Source organism: Clupea harengus, chromosome 4 (genome assembly GCF_900700415.2).
Source record: "Clupea harengus chromosome 4, Ch_v2.0.2, whole genome shotgun sequence".
NCBI classification, from domain to species: Eukaryota; Metazoa; Chordata; class Actinopteri; order Clupeiformes; family Clupeidae; genus Clupea; species Clupea harengus.
In genome coordinates this window covers 30,293,704-30,314,992 of record NC_045155.1, presented here as the reverse complement: position 1 = coordinate 30,314,992, position 21,289 = coordinate 30,293,704, and the positions used below count along the sequence as shown (strand labels likewise).

The 21,289-nt window shown below is 47.8% G+C and overlaps 1 protein-coding gene across 1 annotated transcript in view; it reads left to right on the top strand.

Moving 5' to 3' along the window:
- The first annotated feature begins 13,718 nt into the window (after positions 1-13,718).
- LOC105893628 (membrane-associated guanylate kinase, WW and PDZ domain-containing protein 3) overlaps positions 13,719-21,289 on the top strand; it is a 65,772-nt gene continuing 58,201 nt past the window's right edge. The window contains exons 1-2 of the mRNA XM_042707545.1: positions 13,719-14,015; positions 20,278-20,394. Of these exons, the coding sequence (XP_042563479.1) occupies positions 13,736-14,015; positions 20,278-20,394 (397 nt within the window). The 5' untranslated portion in view covers positions 13,719-13,735. The remainder of the gene's footprint in view (positions 14,016-20,277; positions 20,395-21,289) is intronic.

Genomic DNA, 21,289 nt, shown 5'->3' with positions numbered 1-21,289 from the left:
ATATAGTTTCCCCTGGTTAGAATTAAACACCTAATATATGCCCTTAACGATCTGATCAGATCAGACAATCAGTAGTGTAGAGGTCACCTCTGACATGCTGTTGAGCAAGGCTCCAAAGACTGTATACAGAATGTGTGGTCATGTTCAGCTCAAACCCGTCAGAGATTATATATCACCAGGGAGGATGGCTGTAGGCCTCTAATGCTGTACAGTCAACCAAACATAACTGAGTTCTTTTGGACTCTAGATTATATTATATTATATTATATTATATTATATTATATTATATAATACAAGCTGTACAGTCTACTGTACAGTCAACCAAAACATAACTGAGTTCTTTTGGACTGTAGATTACTCCGTAATATACAAGCCTTACAGTCTGCTGTCAAATCACTCTTTTGTTGATCACTGCTTTGTAGCTTGTTCTTTCATTATTTTCTCTCGCTTTTTCCCCCTCTAAAGACCACTTTTATTTTCTTTCTCTCTCCGTCCCCCCCCTCTCCCTCTCTCTCTCTGTCCCCTCTCTCCTTCTCTCATCATATTGGTGAGGCACATTGTGGAATTCAATTAAACCAGCTCTTAATTGAGACATTTTGCTTACACAGTACTTGTGAAGGTCTTTTGTGATTTGCAGGCACTCCGTCGTGAAAGAGAGCGTATGTGTGTGTGTGTGTGTGTATGTGTGTGTGTGCGTGTGTGTGTGTGTGTGTGTGTGCGCGCGCGTGTGTGTGTGTGTGTGTGTGCGTGTGTGTGTCTTGTGTCCTTTCTTATACCCACCTCCCCATCACTTTTCCCCCGAATGCATAAATGCTCTCATTATCTCTTTTGTAAGGCCCATTTGTAAGCTGTGGCGTTCTCCAACTACACACTCTCAGCTACGCCATAATCCCTCAAAGCCACACTCAAAGAAAACCTCCCATCACAGACGGGAGGCCCAATTAAACCGTCACACGTCGTAAGAGGCATACAGAGGCATTTCTCTTTCACGCTTAACTTCGCTTTATGCCCGCATCCTTTATGTTTAGTGTACTGTATTGTTCGAGCCGACGTACTGAAAGCGTTTCATATAAAGTTGCTCTCTGTCAAACAGGGAAAGAAATCCCCCCCTCTGCACTTTACGCCGGCTGGTGATGGGATGCACATAATCAATGACACAGCACATCTCGACGCTCACTCCTGACTCTGAAGTGAGGAGCTGTCAATAGTGACAGCCCCCTGGCCTTGCTAGTCAACGCCGGGTCACAGTCCCTTGTTGTTAGCTGTCATAACTGATTCATGGCTACATATGCTTCAGCAAAACCTGCAAAAAAAAAAAAAAAAAAAAAAAACTGCCAGACTGTCAAACCTTCCCTTAGGTCGCACACTGTCCAGTTCTTCACACCCTGGGCTCGAGTTTCAGTGAGATGTCATGTTCACGATCCCACCAGATTGACACCAGTGACACAGACACAGACACAGACTCAGACTCAGACTCAGACGCAGACTCAGACATCCTCAGTGTTTCGTTCATCATTTCAGTATAAATGAAAAATGAGCATGCACCTTAGCTTGAGTTATTATTATTCTGAGCACTGCTCAGCCTAATGGATTTGCCAAAGCTTTTTGTACAGAAGTTTTCGACGAAAAGAATATTGGGTTAGAATAAGAGTTCTAGAGGTTCCATATGTGTGCTGTTATTGTGAACTGCCTGCTTAATTCCTGTTTTATCTTAGCAATATGATCTATTTGCACTAATCTAAGTGAAAAGCAGTTGTGGATATTCCAGGAATACACGGATTGGGTTCTTAAAATAGCACATCCATTCATCTGCGACGACGGGAGGCGATAAACACAAAGCTGCGAGGCCCATGTCCGAATGCGTTTTTTTTTCTAGTATACGTATGGGATTACACTGGAGAGCCAGCGTGGCGAATCCGGGTATCAAAAGCCATCGCAGGGACAGAGGAAGGATGTGGATACAGCTGATACAGAATGGTCAGCGCTTTCCTGACCTCGAAGGTCAGCACTTTTCCTCAGTGGCTGCCGTTGGCCAGGCGATCTGCTCCAATATGTCTCTTGGTCTCTTCACATGTTATGGGAAATAAATAGCATTTGACAAAATTGCTTATTTGTTTAAAAAAAGAGCTGCTTTTTATATGTATTTGGGTTATTTTTGCCTGGTCTTTTACTATGTGTGATGGCGAGTGTTAAATACGGCTCATTTCTAAACAGCCTTGTCAGATCTGCAAATAGTCTGACTAGGTCTTTATCTGAGATGCTCTTTATCTGTGACGATCTTTATCTTATCCTGATCAGAGCACAAGCAGCTTGTCTTCCTGGTCCAGCCGAGGCAGTGTGCATATGTGTGTGTGTGTGTGAGAGAGTGTGTGTGTGTGTGTGTGTGTGAGTGTGTGTGAGATGGTGTGCATGTGTGCCGGCTCGACCTTTTGTCACCGATACAATCAACGTGCCCGAGCCTTCGCTGACATTTCACAACAAGTCCACGCTCCGCAGCCAAAAGAAAACAAGCACGGCTCCCCGATGCGTCTGACAGGCGGAGGAGAGACGCCCCGGCCTCTGACAAGCCATATCCCATGCAGGCGCCCTCAGCCACCGGAGCTCCTAACGAGGAGTCAAAGCCAATCAGCGAAGCGGACCGGCCTCCTGCATATTTGAATAGACCCTCATCAAACTAGATCGCGCACAAGCATCCACATTAGATCACTGTTACTGACGTATTGCCGCGAGGGCCGCCAGCGAATACTTGTAAACATATGGAAGCACTATAGACGCGCATTGTGGCTCTTAATGAACCTCTGGGGTGGAATTAAGCCTGCATATTGGCGCTGGTGAGGCGTGTCAAATCAGTAAATGTACCAGCGGTGTTGGTCTCACTGACATACGGAGATAGCCCCTGCCAGCGTGTGACCGACTGCATAACTTGAACAGCATGGGTCGACAGGATGACTTTGAATAGCGATGTCACTGATGGGGGTGTGAGTGTGTGTGCTTACAGTACATGTCTCTCTGTGTGTGTAAGTGAATGTGTATGTGTACATGAGTGTGTGTGTGTGTGTGTGTGTGTGTGTGTGTGTGTGTGTGTGTCTATGTGTGCATACTTACATGAGCGCATGTGTGTATGTGCATACGTACATGTGTGTGTGTGTGTGTGTGTGTGTGTGTGCGATCACATGTGCATATGTGCATGTGCATGTGTGCCCACAATTAGAGTACAGTGGGGGCTGTGGGACTGCAGACGGCTTCACAGCAGGGCGGAGATGGAGATGGATAGAGTGAGGGGAGGGAGAGAGAGAGAGAGAGAGAGAGAGAGAGAGAGAGAGAGAGAGACACGAGGAGAAGGAGTGCCACAGAGAGATGGGGGGAAGGAGAAAAGGAGAAGGAGAAACATCCAGTATATGGAGGAGAGCGAGTGAGGGAGGAGAGAAGAGATTGAAGGCGGGAGGACAGAGAGAAGAGAGAGGGAATGAGAGAGATGGATGAAGGAGAGGTGGAGAGCATAAAGGAGAAGGAGGAGAAGGTCAGAGGAGTAGGTCGGAGAGAGGGATGGGAAGGAAGGGTCGAGAGAAAAACAGAGAAGGAGAGAGAGAGAACGAGGGGAAGAAGAAGGCTGTCAGAGTAAGGCAAGAGGGCAAAAGAGAGAGGGGTGGAAAGGCAGGAAGGATAGAGCACGAAGAAGAAGAAGAAGAGGGAGGGGAGAGAGAGAGATGGAGGAGGGTGAGGTCAGAGGTCATACTGTTGTCCCATAGGGAACCCCAAAGAGAGACAGTGTGTGTGTGTGTGTGTGTGTGTGTGTGTGTGTGTGTGTGTGTGTGTGTGTGTGTGTGTGTGTGTGTGTGTGTGTGTGTGAGAGACAGTGTGTGTGTGTGTGTGTGTGTGTGTGTGTGTGTGTGTGTGTGTATGTGAGAGACAGTGTGTGTGAGTGTGTGTGTGTGTGTGTGTGTGAGAGACAGTGTGTGTGCTGCAACAGCATCCGCTTCTGGGCGTCTCAGCTCTTACAGCTAATCAATCTGCCCATTGACCCGTCTTCAGGTCAATAGAGAAAACACACCGAAATACCCCAGTCTCCACGTGGCTGGTGTAACTCTACTCCCTTATCCTAATGTGTGTGTGTGTGTGTAGGTGTGTGTGTGTCTGTGTGTGTGTGTGTGTGTGTGTGTCTGTGTGTCTGTGTGTGTGTGAGAGAGAGAGAGACAAAAGATAAAGTGAATGGCAATGCAGTATTATGGTACTGTGTTACTATTACTGTACTGTAAGTAGATTCATGAGCGCGTAGTTTGTGTGTGTGTGTGTATGTGTGTGTGTGTGTGTGTGTGTGTGTGTGTGTGTGTGTGTATGTGTGTGTGTGTGTGTATTTCATCCATAGTAATGTTCCATGTGTAATTATGCATGCAAATTTACAAAAACAGAATGTGTGTGTGAGTGCGTATGAAAGGGGGAGAAAGAAAATAAGTAAACACACACACACACACACACACACACACACGCACACACACACGCACACACACACACACACACACACGCACACACACACAGCTTTGTGTGTTTTATGCCCAGCTCTGCCCCTCAGACACCTGAGCCTCGGTGCTCCAAGGTCAAAGAGACGGCTGCACTGGCAGCAGGACTAGCAGCGCTGGTGGCCCTAGCAACGCTAGCAGTAGCACCGGCCCACTCCATCTCTGTCTCCGCAGGACCGGGCACCGCTCTCCTCCTCCTCCTCCTCCTCCTCTCCTCCTCGTCCTCTCCTCCTGTCCTCCTCTCCTCTTCTCCTCTTCTCCAGCCAGCCTATCAGGTGGCTCGCCAGCGGGAGGGGTAGAGGGATGAGGGACACGCCGGCCAATCGGTCGAGTGGAAACAATTAGTCATGTCTGTGCCCGGCCCCCACACTGTTTAATTAGCCTCATTAGGCTCAGTAGGGGGAGAGGGAGGAGGGGGGGGGACGGGGGCGGCAGGTCCCGAGGGGATTGATGCTCTGATGCTCTTGCATGCTGCCACCCTCTCTATCTCCACACACACACACATACACACACACACATAATGACACTGACACCGATACACACACCCTCACACACACATAATGGCACTCACACACACACACACACACGCACACACAAGCCCTCCTCCCTGGTCCCTGGTGTCCTCAGGCTAGACACACACACACACACACACACACTCCTCTCTCTCTCTCTGCACGGCTCCAATCTGGTGCCAATTAGTTGATATCGACCCCTGATTTTGATCCACTTTCGCCCCACTTTCGCACCCCCCTCTCCTGTCCCCACCCCCCACCCCCACCCCCCCGTGTCCTCCTGGTAATATGTGTTAGGTGGTGCTCGTTAGGCACGTTCTAAATTGCCACTCATCGCTCCGTTCCCTCAAAATGAACTTCAGAGTCAGTGTAGCGCTAATTGTTAAAATAAGGATTTTATGATGTCTAATGAATCAGTAGCGTTAGCGTCGGCTCTGTGTTTGCCCCTCTCTCTTCTCCCGCTGTCTGCTTGAGGCGGCGTGAGGAGGGAAATGTCAGGCTCATTACCTGCCCCGGCTGGAGAGGCAGCGGGCTGCTCAGGCTCAGGCAGGGCTTTGAGTTGTTGCCCGGTGGTGGCAGCGGAGGAGGTGTCTCAGGCCGTTTCACTTCCAGGTCGTGACGATGCTTAAACCAGGGTGGCTTCGCTGGGTCTGATCTGTTGACCTCCAGGGAGTCAGCAGTGGCTCAGGAGCTATTGATACACTTTGGTGTGTGATGAAGAGCTTGTGATTATAACAGCACTGGGGTTGTGGTAATAAATATGATTATTTGTCATTGAAGCTATAAATTATATACATTTATATGAATAGTATTTCGTAGCATTTTGTGCAGACAACCTTCTTAGTACACAAAGGATCTCTATCCCCAGCCTGTATTTGTGTGTGTGTGTGTGCGTGTGCGTGTGCGTGTGCGTGTGCGTGTGCGTGTGCGTGTGTGTGTGTGTGTGTGTGTGTGCGTGCGTGTGTGTGTGTGTGTGTGTGTGTGTGTGTGTGTCTGTGTGTGTGTGTATGTGTGTGTGTGTGTGTGTGTGTGTGTGTTTCATTTAACTTGCTTTGTTGGTTGCATGTCTCTCGGAGGCTGTGTGAGAGCGGTGCACTAATGCCCTCTCATGACAGGCCTGCCTGCCGAGTGCATCTCACAGGCTGACAGCAGAGCAGGGACCTGCTCCTGGGGTCCACTCAAGAGTGTGTGTGTGTGTGTGGCTCTCTGTGTGAGCCTCCCCAGTAGCTTCTGTTCCAGATCCATTCGTTTGAGAGGATTTGACTCTGATTCTATTCCATTTGTTTGATGTATCTGATTCTGATTCTATTCCATTAATTTGAGGGGATCTGACTGATTCTGTTCCATTTGTTTGAGGGGATCTGGCCCTGATATGGCATGCATCTTGAGTGACCTGTACCAGATTCGATCAATTCTACTGCAATGTCAACTGATCATACTTATCCTGGATCAGCACTTTGTTGTTGATATCATTTCCTGCATCCAAACTCTGGCAGGTGACGCTTCTCTCTGGGTTGCTTCGTTAGATACTGATCCAGAATAGGAGTTGTACTGTACAGAGGTGTCTTCCTGTGTCCATTCTCTGGCAGTTAAAGTACCTCTTTAGGATGCTGTGTACAATATTGATCTAGAATCAGAGATATAACCACTCACTACACTGCTATGCTGCTGTGTAAAATACTGATCTAGAATCAGAGATATAACCACTCACTACACTGCTATGCTGCTGTGTAAAATACTGACCCAGAATGTGTACTGTGCCTTGCATAGATAACCTCACCACTGGGAGCTGAAGTAGCTCTCTTGGTTGCTATGGAAATACTGATCCCGGATGAGCACTTTGTCACAGAGGTCACTTCCTGCTGCCCATCTCTATGACCTGTAGCTGCTCTTTAGGATGTTATATTGCTATTTAAATACTGAAAATGGATCAAATGGATCAGTATTTTAAGGTACCTCTCTGGATTGCTGTGTAAACAGCGATCTTCGATCAGTTATGTGTTGTGGAGGTCACTTCATGCACACCCTGTGTGAGGCCTTTAGTTGCTGTCTGAATTGCCATGTTGTTTTGGAAATTACAGAACTGAACACAGAACTGGTGTGCCGTGCTGAAGTCACTTCCTGAACCTCATGTCTGCCAGCTTAAGCGTCTCTCTGGCTCTCTATGCTAACACTCATTCAGGATCAGTGCTCCCATGTGGAAAAAAGTATGTATAGAACATATCGGAATCACACAGGTGCAATACCTGCATGATCTGTGGCCAATCTGTGGCTTGCACATATGTTTCATACCTGATATGATATTATGCCCTTTAACATGCAAGGTAGGTCATATATAAGGCATATATTTAACTGTGTTATTGTATATGAAAGGCGAGCTAATTATCTATGTTGACACACTGCTATCGTATATATACATACATATACAGTATGTATGTATATACAGAGGACACTTCCTGGTGGCCATCTTTGGAGTTTAGAATACAGACCAAGATGAAGCAACATAATGTGTCTACTGGGGCAGTTAGTTGTGTCTACTGGGGCAGTTAGTTGTGTTTACTGGGGCAGTTAGTTGTGTTTACTGGGGCAGTTAGTTGTGTCTAATGGGGTAGTTAGTTGTGTCTAATGGGGCAGTTAGTTGTGTTTACTGGGGCAGTTAGTTGTGTCTAATGGGGCAGTTAGTTGTGTCTAATGGGGCAGTTAGTTGTGTCTAATGGGGCAGTTAGTTGTGTTTACTGGGAAAGTAGTTCTGTCTACTGGGGCAGTTAGTTGTGCCTACTGGGGAAGTAATTGTGTCTACTGGGACAAAAATGGGACAGTCACTTCCTGGTGACAGTTCTGGTCTCATAAGTGGGCGTGTCAATCCTCCACCTCAGTCCTCTCTGGTTGGCTGAAGCGCCTCTCTGTGGGCTGCTATGTAAATACTGTTCCTGAGCCAGTGCTGTTCTGCAGCAGTCACTCCCTGCACCCCCTGTGTGGGATATGCAGCGACTCTCTACGTTGCTGTGTTGCTATGGCAAATACTGATGCCGTGTGCCGCAGAGGTTACTTCCTGTATCCAATCTCATGCAGCGTACTCTGCTCTCGCTGACGCTTTGTAAAGACTGTCCCTGGATCAGTGCTGTGCCGCAGAGGTTAGTTCCTGTATCTAGTTTCTACCAGCGTACCCTGCTCTCGCTGATGTTATGTAAAAACTGTCCCTGGATCAGTGCTGTGCCGCAGAGGTCACTTCCTGGTTGCCCATCTCTAGCAGTTTACGCTTCTCTCTTGGCTGCTTCCTAAATACTGATCCAGAATAGGTGTTGTGTTGCAGAGGTCACTTCCTGCACCCCCTGTAGCCGCTCTCTGACTTTCTATGCTGCTGTGTAAAAACGTTGTTCCATAAATTGATGTTGTGCTACACCTCATCTCTAGCGGCGCCTCTCTCTGGGCCGCAGTGTAAATACTGTTCCCGGATCAGTGCTGTGGCTGCAGAGGTCACTTCCTGTATTTAATCTCTAGCAGCGTACTCTGCTCTCGCTGACGCTATGTAAATACTGTTCCTGGATCAGTGCTGTGCTCCAGAGGTCACTTCCTGTTTGGCCCATCTCTGGAAGCTGAGACTGACGCAGGGCCACCTGTTCGCTCCCTATCGCGCCGCTGAGTTTGTACCTCGGCAGATGTTTCAGTCACTAGTGCACAGCGGGTTTCCTACACACGACCCTAGCTGGCTACAAGCCAGAAAGATGCTTAAGGGTTCAGTACATGGGGCTTTAATGTGGAAAATGCTTCCATAGCTGCTACGAAATTGTTTTGTGAATTGCATGTGGCTGGACTGTCCCTTACACAGTTGTTATAGCATGTGATTTCTTGTAAATTCAAAACAAATGCATTAGAATCACGTGAGCTAGTCACCAATCACCGATACACCGAATACACAATAGTACTGGTGAACATGCCTTCCTTCTGAATGTCATCTTTATGGATGGACCAAAAGGATTTTCATTTTAGACATCACAAAACACACATTTCACATTGCACCCTTGAAGACTTGAAGTATGGTGAAGATTTTCTATTTCACACCATATTGCCCAAGTCACAGTCATGTTAAAACCACCTCTGAACATCTTACGGCTTACTTATGAACAGAACCTTCAAAATTGCAAGAGCCTATGTTAGCCTCCTGTGTACACTGTGAACTTTCTCACACAAACCCACAATCACTTTCACAACCCTCAGGCCATACACCACCTCTTCAAGGATTCCCATTCTGGGCCTTTAGCCTAAAAGGACCTTCTACATTTACACCAACTCTAGCAAAGACCTGGGCCACATCAGGGCCAGACTCGGGCCAGAACCAGAGCCAGAACCAGACGCTGTTGGTGAACTCCCAGACTGCTGTGTGTTCTCTGATGCTTCCATCTCTCCTGCAACCAGCTCAGCCTCGGGAGGAAATGGGATTATTACTTTTGTGATCGAGGTCACGCAGTTTGCCATGTCAAAACAGTGTTATTCACTGTTACGGCTCGTTCTACTATCTTGTGAACAACGAGCCCAAATGTCACAGCGTTTTTTCAGTCGTTTAATTTAGCCCACTGAAGTTTATTTTTGTCGTGTGACTGATGTGCTTCTCATTTCTCTGTCTGGATGAATATGGGGAGGAGGCATACACACACACACACACACAACTACACACACAAATACAGACACACACACGCATACAAATAGAAACACACACACACACACACACACACACACACACACACACACACACACACACACACACACAGGCACACAGTGACTCTGTGTGTCTCTTGCTCTTGATCTCTCCGACTCTCTCTTTTTCATTCAACCCTCTTCTCTCTCTCTTTCTCTTAATCTCTATGTCCTTGTCTCCCGCTCTTTATCCCTCTCTTCCGTCTCTCTGATAGCCATGTGATCATCACTGTTTGGTTACCTCTCTGTTATCTATTTATATCATCAATCTCTCTCCTCCACCATTCTCCTCTGTCCTCTCTTTCGCTCTCTGTGTATCCTTCTCTTCTTCTCTTTCGCTCTCTGTGTATCCTTCTCTTCTTATCTTTCGCTCTCTGTGTATCCTTCTCTTCTTCTCTTTCTCTCTCCCTCTCTCCCACATGCTCTCTGACCCTCTTTCCCTCCCTCTGTCCTCCCCCTCTCTATTTCTCTCTCTCTCTCTCACTCGCCCTCTTCCCCCTCTTTTCCCCTCTGCCCTCCCATCTCTATCTCTCTTTATCTCTCTCCATCTCTCGTGCTGTTCTCCTCTCTGTCTGTGTTATTGTGTTTTGCCCTTCGCTGTGATGACACTCCTTCTCTTCTCTCTCCCTTCCTCCCTCCTTCCCCTTTCTCTCTCTCTTCTCTCTCTCTCTCTCTCTCTCTCTCTCTCTCTGTCTCTCTCTCTCTCTCTCCCTCCTCTCTCTCTCCGTCTCTCTCTCTTCCCCCATCCTGTCATCCTGCTGTTGCCCTCTCCTCGCCATCTGTCTCTCTTCTTTATCTCTCTCTTTGTTGTGTTCTCTCTATCTTCCTCCACTCGCTCTCTGAATCTCCTCCTCACGCTCTCTAAGTCTCTGCCTCTCACAAATTCAGACTTAAACATGCTGGGGTTAGATTGGGGGCTTGGGAGATGTGTGTGTGTGTGTGTGTGTGTGTGTTTCTGTGTGTCTGTATTTGTGTCTGTGTGTGTGTGTGTGTGTGTGTGTGTGTGTGTGTGTGTGTGTGTATTCTGATGGCCCTGAAAGCTCTGTCCCAGTCCTGTCAGTGCGCTTCACAACCCCCCCCCCCCCCCACACACACACACACACACACACACACACACACACTTACACACTTGGGGCTCATGGTAACTTACCTTTCTGCCCTTAACGCTGTCACCAACCAACTGTCTCTTTTCCACATCTACTAACCTTTACACTCCCAAGCCCCCCCCCCTCATCTGTCTCCCCTCTCTCTCTGTTCTTCTGTCTGTCTCTTCCAACATCTCACCCATGTTCTCCATCCATCAATTCCTGTCTTTCTCTCTTCCAGTCTTTCTCTTCATTTTAAATGCCCTACCATTCTCTGTACTTCTCCTCCTCCTGGTTACTGTCTCACTCGCTCATCCTCCATCCATCCCCTCTCCCTGTCTCTCAGTTTTCCTTTGTCTTCCTCTCCCAGTCTCCCTCCGTTTTTTTTCAACGTCCTTTTCTTCTTCTCTGTCTCCCTCTCTCTCTCCGGAATGTCACTTGTTTCTCTGTCTGTACATCTCTCCATTTTCTCTCTTTTTCCACTCTCTCACTCCCTCTCTCTCTCTAGATTGTCACTTATTTCTCTGTCCATACATCTCTCCAATTTCTCTCTTTTCCCTCTCTCTCTCTGACTCCACTTGTCTTTTTTCTCTTTCTCTTTCTACCCTCTTCCCTCCATCCTTCTTCTGTCTGTGGTCGTACCTCTGCTGTCTCTCCCCCTAATCTCCCCAAGCAGCATAACTGTCTGTGCTGTCAGAGGGGGTCTCTCAGCCCTACCCTCTCTGAGGCAGCACTGCTGACGGACACAAGTGTGTGTGTGTGTGTGTGTGTGTGTGTGTGTGTGTGTGTGTGTGTGTGTGTATGTGTGTGGTGTGTGTGTGTGATGTATGTGCTCTTTTAGCCCCACCCACTCTGAGGCAGCGCTGCTGACGGACACAAGGGGACACATGGAGGAGAAGGGTGACAGGTTAAGCTGAGTCACGATTACCTGTGTCTCTGTGTGTGTGTGTGTGTGTGTGTGTGTGTGTGATTGTGTCTGTGTGATATGTGTGTGATGTGTGTCTCTCTGTGTGTGTGTGTCTGTGTGATATGTGTGTGATGTGTGTGTGTGTGTGTGTGTGTGTGTGTGTGTGTGTGTGTGTGTGTGTGTTTGTGTGTGCAAGCGTGTGTGTCTGTGTTTCTGTGTGTGCAAGCGTGTGTGTGTGTGTGTGTGTTTGTGTGTGTGTGTGCGAGTGTGTGTCTCTACGTGTCTGTGTGTGCCTGATTGTCGATGCACAAGGGGTTACTGCATGTGATGGGTTTCACTGACACACGTGTGTGTGTGTGTGTTTGTGTGTGTATGTGTCTCTCTGTGTGTGTGTGTGTGTCTGTGTGTGTGTGTGTGTGTGTTTGTCAGCTTGTGTGTATAGACCCTTGTGTCTGCCCAAAGTGTATGCTTGTAATGGGCAACCTGATTCCACGTAGAGTATATATATTCCCACTCTCTGTGAGACTAATCAGAGCTGTGTGCTTGACTGACAGCCACTGAGCCATGGATCATAGCTGTGTGCTTGACTGATGAAGTTCAGTATCAGTGGAAAGAAGCTGGACGCGAAATGGAAAACCGGCTAAGGGTTCGGTTGTGTACGCACAAACAAAACGAACGGAAAAACAAACCTCCGTTTGCCCCGGGTGGTGTTGTGCCCCACGTGCCCCAGCGTCGGAGAGCCATCGCCGGGGTGACTCTCTCGCCCGCGGCCCCCTGACTCATGCCGGTAACACACACTAAATAAGGGAGGCCGTGCCGCCGATGATCCGCGCTGGACTCAAGCAGCAGCCGGCCGCGTGGCTTTAGGGAAGACAAGGGAGAAAATAAGATGAAGCTTTCATAATGTTTTTACGTAATGCGTTGCTCGTGGCTTCTCCTCCTCGGCCCCTTTTAAGGCTCCGTCCGCTAAAGGAGCGGTCTGGTTGCGTGTTTATTCCAGGAGGCATTTTAGTGCTCTTAATTATTACAAACTATTTTGAGAGATCAAGTTCGTGGAGTGTTCAGGCGACTCCCTGCTGGCTAAACATCTGTTGATATTCCTCAGCTGTGTGTCCCCCCAAACGTGACCATCCCAATCACAGAATACATTACAGCAGGCAGGCAGCATCCCATGTGTACGCCACATCTGCCTATCCAGCTAGCACTGCGGCTACATATGCATTTATTTGGAGGAGGGGGGGGGGGGGACAAGGTGGATTTTGCATTTTACAGCTAGCGGTGAATTCATGAGGGATAGATTTGATATTTAAGGCACGGCCATTCCCTTGTTACAATGTAATGTCAACATGGTGTGCGAGAATGAGTTGTGTGAGTAACTCAATTCTCCCTCTCCCTCCGTCTCTCTCACTCTCTCTCTCTATCTCTCACTCCCTCTCTCACTCCCCCTCTCTCTCTCTCTCTCTCTCTCTCTCTCTCTCTCTCTCTCTGTCTTTTGCTCTGTATTCTCCTTCATCTCCTCATCTTGCATGCCTACCCTTCCCCCACTCAATGTGCCTTGTCCATGCTTGTGTTATTGTCTTACATCTTCTCTGCGTTGTTTTCTTCCATCTATTTCTGTCACACAACTCACCTTCTGCATTCTCATTCTGTCTTTCTTCTCTTCCCCCTCCTTCTTCTCCTTTTTCCTTGAGTTTCTTCACTTTCATCATCTCTCTCTATATCTATATATAATCTGTCCATCACTGATTAGATCTAGGCTCAGGGCTGGTGATAGCAACAACTGCGTTGTGTAGATGAACATGGAAATAGTTTGTAGATGTAAGACGATATTTACTTACTTAGCCGTTATTTGTAAACGGCATTGTGTTGTAGTAAGTATTAATGCTTTTGTAGGAAGTGTGGTTTGTGATAATAAAGGTGTTGAGTTAATTCCCTCTCTTTTTCTCTCCCTCTCTCTTTCTCTTCCTCTCTCTCTCTCTCCCTCTCTCTTTTTCTCCCTCTCCCTTCAGCTCGTTTGCGATGCCTAAAGCAGCAGTGAAAAAGCTGCACTGGCGCTCGAAAGTGCAGGAAACCTTCATCCCGCTCGACGGGGCCTCAGGCGACCTGGGCGTGGCGGTTGGAGGCGGGGCCGACTATGGAGAGTTCCCATTCATCACTGCGGCCCACGGGGGCGGAGTCACAGTGGGCGACGTCATCTTAGAGATCGGCGGAACCCCCGTGCTGGGTATGACCCTCGGGGACGTGCGGGGCGTCCTCAACTCCTGCCCACACCCCGTCCGCATCAAGACTGTGTCACCAGGTGAGCCCTGTGAGTGACTGAGTGAATGAATGAATGAATGACTGAGTGAATGAATGAATGAATGACTGAGTGAATGAATGAATGAATGAGTGAGTGAGTGAATGAATGAATTAATGAATGAATGAGTGAGTGAGTGAGTGAATGAATGAATGGTGAGTGGTGGGTTTAGGGGGCTTGCACTGTGAAATAAAAAGCCCTCATTTTTGTGGAAATATTGGATTTATTGATCAGGGGTTTTGTTTCAGGGGTATCAGGGGTTTGTTAAGAAGTTCACAACCACATTTTGACAGACGAAGAAGAAAACTCATCATCATCATCAACACAAATCATGTTGCATTATTTCAGTAAAGATTACGATAGACATAAGTGTAGTTTGAGGATGGTTAAGGGTTTGTGATTCCTCCTGTTGTGACTCCAGCAATCCCGGAGCATAATTTGAACTTCTTCAGCCCTACCCAGTGCCCCATTAGGTCGTCCTTAGAAACACAGAAGCCGAAGTGTTGTGGCTTGTGCACTAATGATGTGGAGCAGGCATTCGAAGTCCTGCTCCTGGGAGGCTCGAGCGCTGCATGTTCTCCACCCCCCCCCCCCCCCCCATCAGAGCAGATTAAAATCACTGTGTGATTATGAGACGCTTCATTAGCCAAATCAGCTCTGCTCCAGCTAAACAGGACTGGCGTTCCGTTTGGGCAGGTGTGTGTGTGTGTGTGTGTGAGTGTGTGTGTGTGTGTGTGTGTGTGTGGTGTGTGTGTGTGTGTGTGTGTGTGTGTGTGTGTGTGTGTGTGGTGTGTGTGTGGTGTGTGTGTGTGTGTGTGTGTGTGTGTGTGTGTGTGTGTGTGTGGTGTGTGTGTGTGTTTGGGCAGGTATGATGGAGCAAGTGGAAGTGACGGGGAAAACAGGCATGGGCTCTGATGAGCACTCGGGGAAAAACAAAACATGGAAAAAAAACGACACAGTCTGTGTTAACGCTTGAAGATTGGATTATAGTCTTACTCACTGCCATGGAAAACAGTGAGGAGAGAGTGAAAGAGAGAATTAGAGAGAAAGAGGGAATTAGAGTGAATTAGAGGGCAGAAGAAATGGAGAAAAAGATGGAAGGATGCCTGCTTTTGCCCTCAATCTCTCTCTCTTTCCTGTTCTGTCTCTCTTTTTCTCTCTCTCTCTCTCTCTTTCTCTCTCTCTCTTGCTCTATCCTCCTTTTACTCTCTATGTAGGTTGCATAGTTTAGAGCTAATCAAGGATTTCTTGATCTGCGTTTTATTTTATTTTAATTTGAGTTGTGTTGTGAACCATTTCATTTTAAGCTTCGCTTAACAAATCAGCAAATCACCTGAACCTTTGATTAAAAACTTGGCCTCCAATTCATTTTTATTTGTCTGCCATGATGGATTGGCCAGTGTAAATAAACAGCAACACTGTTACTCTATTGAAACTAGCATAAAACGGTAGCATAAAACCGCGTGGCTATCAGTAGCTGGAACAAGGGTGGTATAGCTGTATTTCAGTCACTGAAACGTTTAACTGCGGACACGATTTTAAAATGTAATCTCTTTACGGATTCTTTGTTAAATCGGTACCGCCTTGAAAATTCTTCATCATCATAAAACTCAACCTTCAATCTGTTTAATATATGCTGCCATTTTGGAAATTTAAAACACCTCAGGTGCAAGTTTAAATGTAATCACTGTCTGAATTTAAACCTGAGTTTAAAGTAGTGGAGCAACAGGATTCAATTTATTCCAGTTTTACTGTGGTAACTAACACCAAGACAAGAAGGATGATTATTTTTAAACCAGGTTTAATGTTTCATGCAACTGAGTTAATAGAAAAACATTGATTTAATCCAGGTTAAAGCTTAATCCTTGTGGGTTCTTCCTTCTCTTTTTCTCCCTCTCTCTCTTTCTTTTACTCTTCGCGTCTTTTTCATTCGTTCCTCCTGCTCTTCACCCCCCCCCCCCCTTTTTCTTTTTTCTATTTCATTTCCCACTCTTTCTTCTTCTCTCTGTCTTAACCTGGTGCTGGCGGATCCATAGGGTTGAGCCATGGCTTCATATGTGAGGGGTTGTTGCCAATAAGCCCCCTGCACCCCCTCCAGACACACACACACACACACACACACACACACACACACACACACAGACCCATACACACACACACACACACACACACACACACACACACACACAGACCCATACACACACACACACACACACACACACACACACACACACACACACACACACACACACACACACACACACACACACATGCACCCCCTCCAGGAATGCTCTGTCTTATTGAAAGCCATGGAGGACAGAGGAGTGCAAATAAATATAACATATGAGAAAAGCCTGAGCCTACAGCTCTCTTATAACTTTCTCGAAGACAAGACACATAGTCAATAAGAGTTTTATTTCCCTGTTGCAAATCGGATGTGTTGGTATAAGAACACCAACTGAAATTGTACATGGAGAGAACTAGAATCTTTCTCTTTTTTTTTGGAGAGATTCCTTATCGCAGCTCAAAATTAGGACCCAGAACGAGGGAATGTTCTAGACCTAGCCAACGGAAATGTATGCCTGCTGTGGAGGCTATGATCTGTGCCTGCCTTAGATGTGTGCCCAGTCTTCATGCTCAGCAGTGCGTGAGGCCTCAAAGCCTCCAGAGCAGCAGTGGACACCAGTGGGGGGGGGTTAGCAGGTGGCGGTGCCTGTTGGATTTTTTTTTACATAAGACAAAAGGTCGCGGGTCAGAGAGAGGTGGAGTACAAAGAATTTGTTAAGCTGCTGCTGTGTGTGTGTGTGTGTGTGTGTGTGTGTGTGTGTGTGTGTGTGTGTGTGTGTGTGTGTGTGTGTGTGTGATTGCAGGCGTATTGGCTGCGGATGTATATGATGTGTCTGTACTTGGACTTGTATGTGTGTGTGGGTGTGTGTGATGAGTGTATGTGTGTGTGTGTGTGTGTGTGTGTGTGTGTGTGTGTGTGTGTGTGTGTGTGTGTATACCTGTGTGTGTGTGTGTGTATACCTGTGTGTGTGTGTGTGTGTGTGTGTGTGTGCGCATGTGTGTGATGTGTGTGTGATATGTGTGTGATGAGTTTATGTGTGTGTGTGTGTGTGTGTGTGTGTGTGTGTGTGTGTGTGTGTGTGTGTGTGTGTGCGCATGTGTGTGATGTGTGTGTGATATGTGTGTGATGAGTTTATGTGTGTGTGTGTGTGTGTGTGTGTGTGTGTGTGTGTGTGAGTGGAAGATGAGGGTGTTATTTGAGGCGATATGTCACCGGGTTGTCACCTGGCCATGGCTTCCCCTGGCCTCTGGTCCAGATTGATGTCTGACTGTGGCTTCATTGAGCTGTAAACAGGCCACTTCAATCCCGCTGCCCGGAAATCTATTACCCCCCCCCCAAAATTCTGACACACAACCCCCCCCACCTCCCCATCTCCCAACCCCAGAGACAGTCGGCACAGGGCAAAGAGATCTACCTCCACTGTCCTGCTCTGATCTCACAACATGTGTCTCAAGGACCGGGCAGTGTGTGTGTGTGTGTGTGTGTGTGTCTGTGTGTGTGTGTGTGTGTGTGTGTGTGTGTGTGTCTGTGTATGTGTGTGTGTCTGTCTGTGTGCGGATGTGTGGGTGAGTTATATTTTTATGCGTGTCTGTGTGTGTGTGTGTGTGTGTATTGGCTTGATGGCACGCAGCCAATAGTGTGTTAATTGAAAAGGCTGTCGCTTTGGCCCTGATTGTTTAAGTCCCATTTCATCTAGTGAGCGTTGAGCTCCGCGGTGGCTCTGCCATCACTGTAAAGCCTTGCACACACACACACACACACACACACACACACACACACACACACACACACACACACACACCTGCTGCATGGTGCTGTGCTGTAATAGGATTGGGCTCAGGCATCAGGCCTAATAGTCCCCTCACAATAGCACCCGTCCACCAGCCCAAGGGGGGCCAGATAAGTGGATGACAATATTTTTTGTCTGCCACCATATGGACTTCTGCAACATATGCTGTAGAGAGAGAGTGTGAGTGGGTGTGTCACTGTGTGTGTGGGTGTGAATATGTGTGTGTGTGTGTGTGTGTGTGTGTGTGTGTGTGTGTGTGTGTGTGTGTGTGTGTGTGTGTATGAATCTGTGTGTGTGTGAGTGAATCTGTGTGTATTTGTGTGTGTGCATGGCCGTGGGCGTGTGTGTGAATCTGTGTGTGTGTGCTTGCGTGTGTGAGTGTGTGTGTGTACACATGGAGGGAGATTGGTGTGTCTGCACTAATGGACTTTTATGCCTATGAAATGTTTTATGAGCCCCCTCTGCCTGAGCTGGGAGAGAGGTGGTGTGTGTGGTTTGTGTATGTGTGTGTGTGTGTGTGTGTGTTAGTGTGTGTGTGCAGGTCGTCTGTTTGTTTGACAGGTGGGAGACACACTCAGGCCATCCATAACAGCCAAGTGGCCTGTCATCAGAACACATAAAGCACTTGGGATGAAATTAATAGATCAAACCCTGTTGAGTGTTGAGTGGTGTGTGTGTGTGTATATATATGTGTGTGTGTGTGTGTGTGTGTGTGTGTGTGTGTGTGTGTGTGTGTGTGTGTGTGTGTGTGTGTGTGTGTGTGTGTCTGTGTCAGGGAATGTATGTTTGTGTGTTGTGTTTGTTCAGGGACTACAGTATGTGTATTACAGTGTATAGGTTTGCATGTGTGTGATATAATGTATGTGTATGTGTGTGTATGTATGTGTGAGTGTGTGGGTGTGTGTGTGTGTGTGTGTGTGTGTGTGTGTGTGTGTGAGAGAGAGTGTGTGTGTGTATGTGTCTGTCTGTGTGTGTTTGTGTCTGTGTGTGTTTGTGTATGTGTGTGTGTGTGTGTGTGTGCGTGTGAGTGTGTATGTGTGCGTGCGTGCGTGCGTGCGTGCGTGCGTGCGTGCATGTGTGTGTGTGTGTGTGTGTGTGTGTCATGTATGTGCCTATATTTCCTGTTGCTGCAAGTGACCTTGTCAGCAGTCATGAATTTTGACGGCAGCCACGCAGGGCACCTGAGCGAAACACCCGAACAAGAGTTACCATGACGATTACATCTCCACTCCACAACACACCATTGCGGTGGGAGCGGCTCATCCGTGGGAACACAGACACTTTGCTCTGTGGAGACCTGTGGGAGAATTCACGAATGTCAGTTGGGCTCAAACGTGTCGATGGTTACACAACAGATATTATCAGGGCTTTTCATGCGGTCGTGCAGGCACTAGGTCTGGAGGCAGAGGTGTGTGTGTGTGTGCGTGTGTGTGTGGGTGTTAGTTTGTGTGTGTGTGTGTGTGTGTGTGTTTGTTTTCATGTGTGTGTTTCAGTGTGTGTGTGTTTGTTAAAGTCATGTGTGTGTACGTGTGTGTGTGGTTGTGTGTGTGTGTGTGAATGTGTGTGGTTGCGTGAGTGTGTGAGTGTTTATGTGTGTGTGTGGTTGTGTGAGTGTGTGTGTTTATGTGTGTGTGTGTGTGTGTGTGTGTGTGTGTGTGTGTGGTTGTGTGAGTGTGTGTGCTTATGTGTGTGTGTGTGTGTGTGTGTGGTTGTGTGAGTGTGTGTGTTTATGTGTGTGTGTGTGTGTGTGTGTGTGGTTGTGTGAGTGTGTGTGTTTATGTGTGTGTGTGTGTGTGTGTGTGTGTGTGTGTGGTTGTGTGAGGGTGTGTTTTCTTCAACTGTCATGTTTTCTCCATACCTGCACACTAAGCACTCCTAGCTTGTTTCAGCTGATTGATAAGGAACACCTTTAAGATGTCTAAAGGTTAATCAATTCTGCCTCAGGATTAGTAATGCTCTGTTAGGTGTGTGCGTGTGTGTGTGTGTGTGTGTGTGTGTGTGTGTAGACGGTGTGCATATATTCCTCTAAATATAATTTTGCAAGCTCATAGGTTTTTAAAACATTCTATGTAGTGAATTGTTTTGGGGCTTATATTTGATGCAATGTGTCTGAACTCTAACTCTCTCTCCATCCCTTCGTCTTCCTCTCCCTGTCTCCCTCTTTCTCTTCCCCTCTACCTCTTTCTTTCAACCTCCCTCTCTCTTTCTCTCAATCTCTCTCTCTGCCTCCTCTTCCTCCTCTTCCTCCTCTTCTCCCTCTCATTCCATCTCTGCTTCATTCTCACTCTTTCCACCCCTCTCTCTGCTCTCCATTCTCCGCCCTCATCTCACTCTCCCTCCACACCCCCCACCCCCTCCTCTCCCTCTCTCCTCCTCCTCCTCCTTCTCTCTCTCTCTCTCTCTGCCAGGCTCCACCCTGTGTAAGGACTTGCGGCTGTACCTCAGTAAATGCTTCACGCCGGGCTCCATGGACAGCCAGCTGCAGCAGGTCATCCGAGAGAACCTCTACCTGCGTGCCGTGCCGTGTAAGTCCGTCCCTCTCTCCGTCCGTCCGTCTGTCCCTCTCCGTCCCTCCCTGTCCCTCCACCATGTGGTCCTTCCACTCCTCACGTCTTACTGAGGTTGAACCATTCCCCCCCCCCTCATCTCTCTTTCTCTCCCCAACCTGTCTCTCTTTCTCTCCCCAACCTGTCTCTCTTTCTCTCCCCAACCTGTCTCTATTTCTCTCCCCAACCTGTCTCTTTCTCTCCCCAACCTGTCTCTCTTTCTCTCCCCAACCGGTCTCTCTTTCTCTCCCCAACCTGTCTCTCTTTCTCTCCCCAACCGGTCTCTCTTTCTCTCCCCAACCTGTCTCTCTTTCTCTCCCCAACCTGTCTCTCTTTCTCTCCCCAACCTGTCTCTATTTCTCTCCCCAACCTGTCTCTTTCTCTCCCCAACCTGTCTCTCTTTCTCTCCCCAACCGGTCTCTCTTTCTCTCCCCAACCTGTCTCTCTTTCTCTCCCCAACCGGTCTCTCTTTCTCTCCCCAACCGGTCTCTCTTTCTCTCCCCAACCTGTCTCTCTTTCTCTCCCCAACCGGTCTCTCTTTCTCTCCCCAACCTGTCTATTTCTCTCCCCAACCGGTCTCTCTTTCTCTCCCCAACCTGTCTCTATTTCTCTCCCCAACCTGTCTCTCTTTCTCTCCTTCAGCGCCTCTGTGTCTCGCCTTTCTTGTCATCTTTCCCAGGGTCTGATGTTGTCCCTGCATATCGTCCCCTTGTCCCCTGTCCTCTCTCCTACTATCTAATCATGTTCCCGTGTATTCTGCTCTCCCGTCTCCGTGTCGGAGCCTGTTGTTAGTTTAGGGTGGTTCTCTGTTGTCTTGATGGTCGTATAAGGCAATAGAGGCGCTAAGTAATGGAGTTAGCTTCTAGCTAGGATC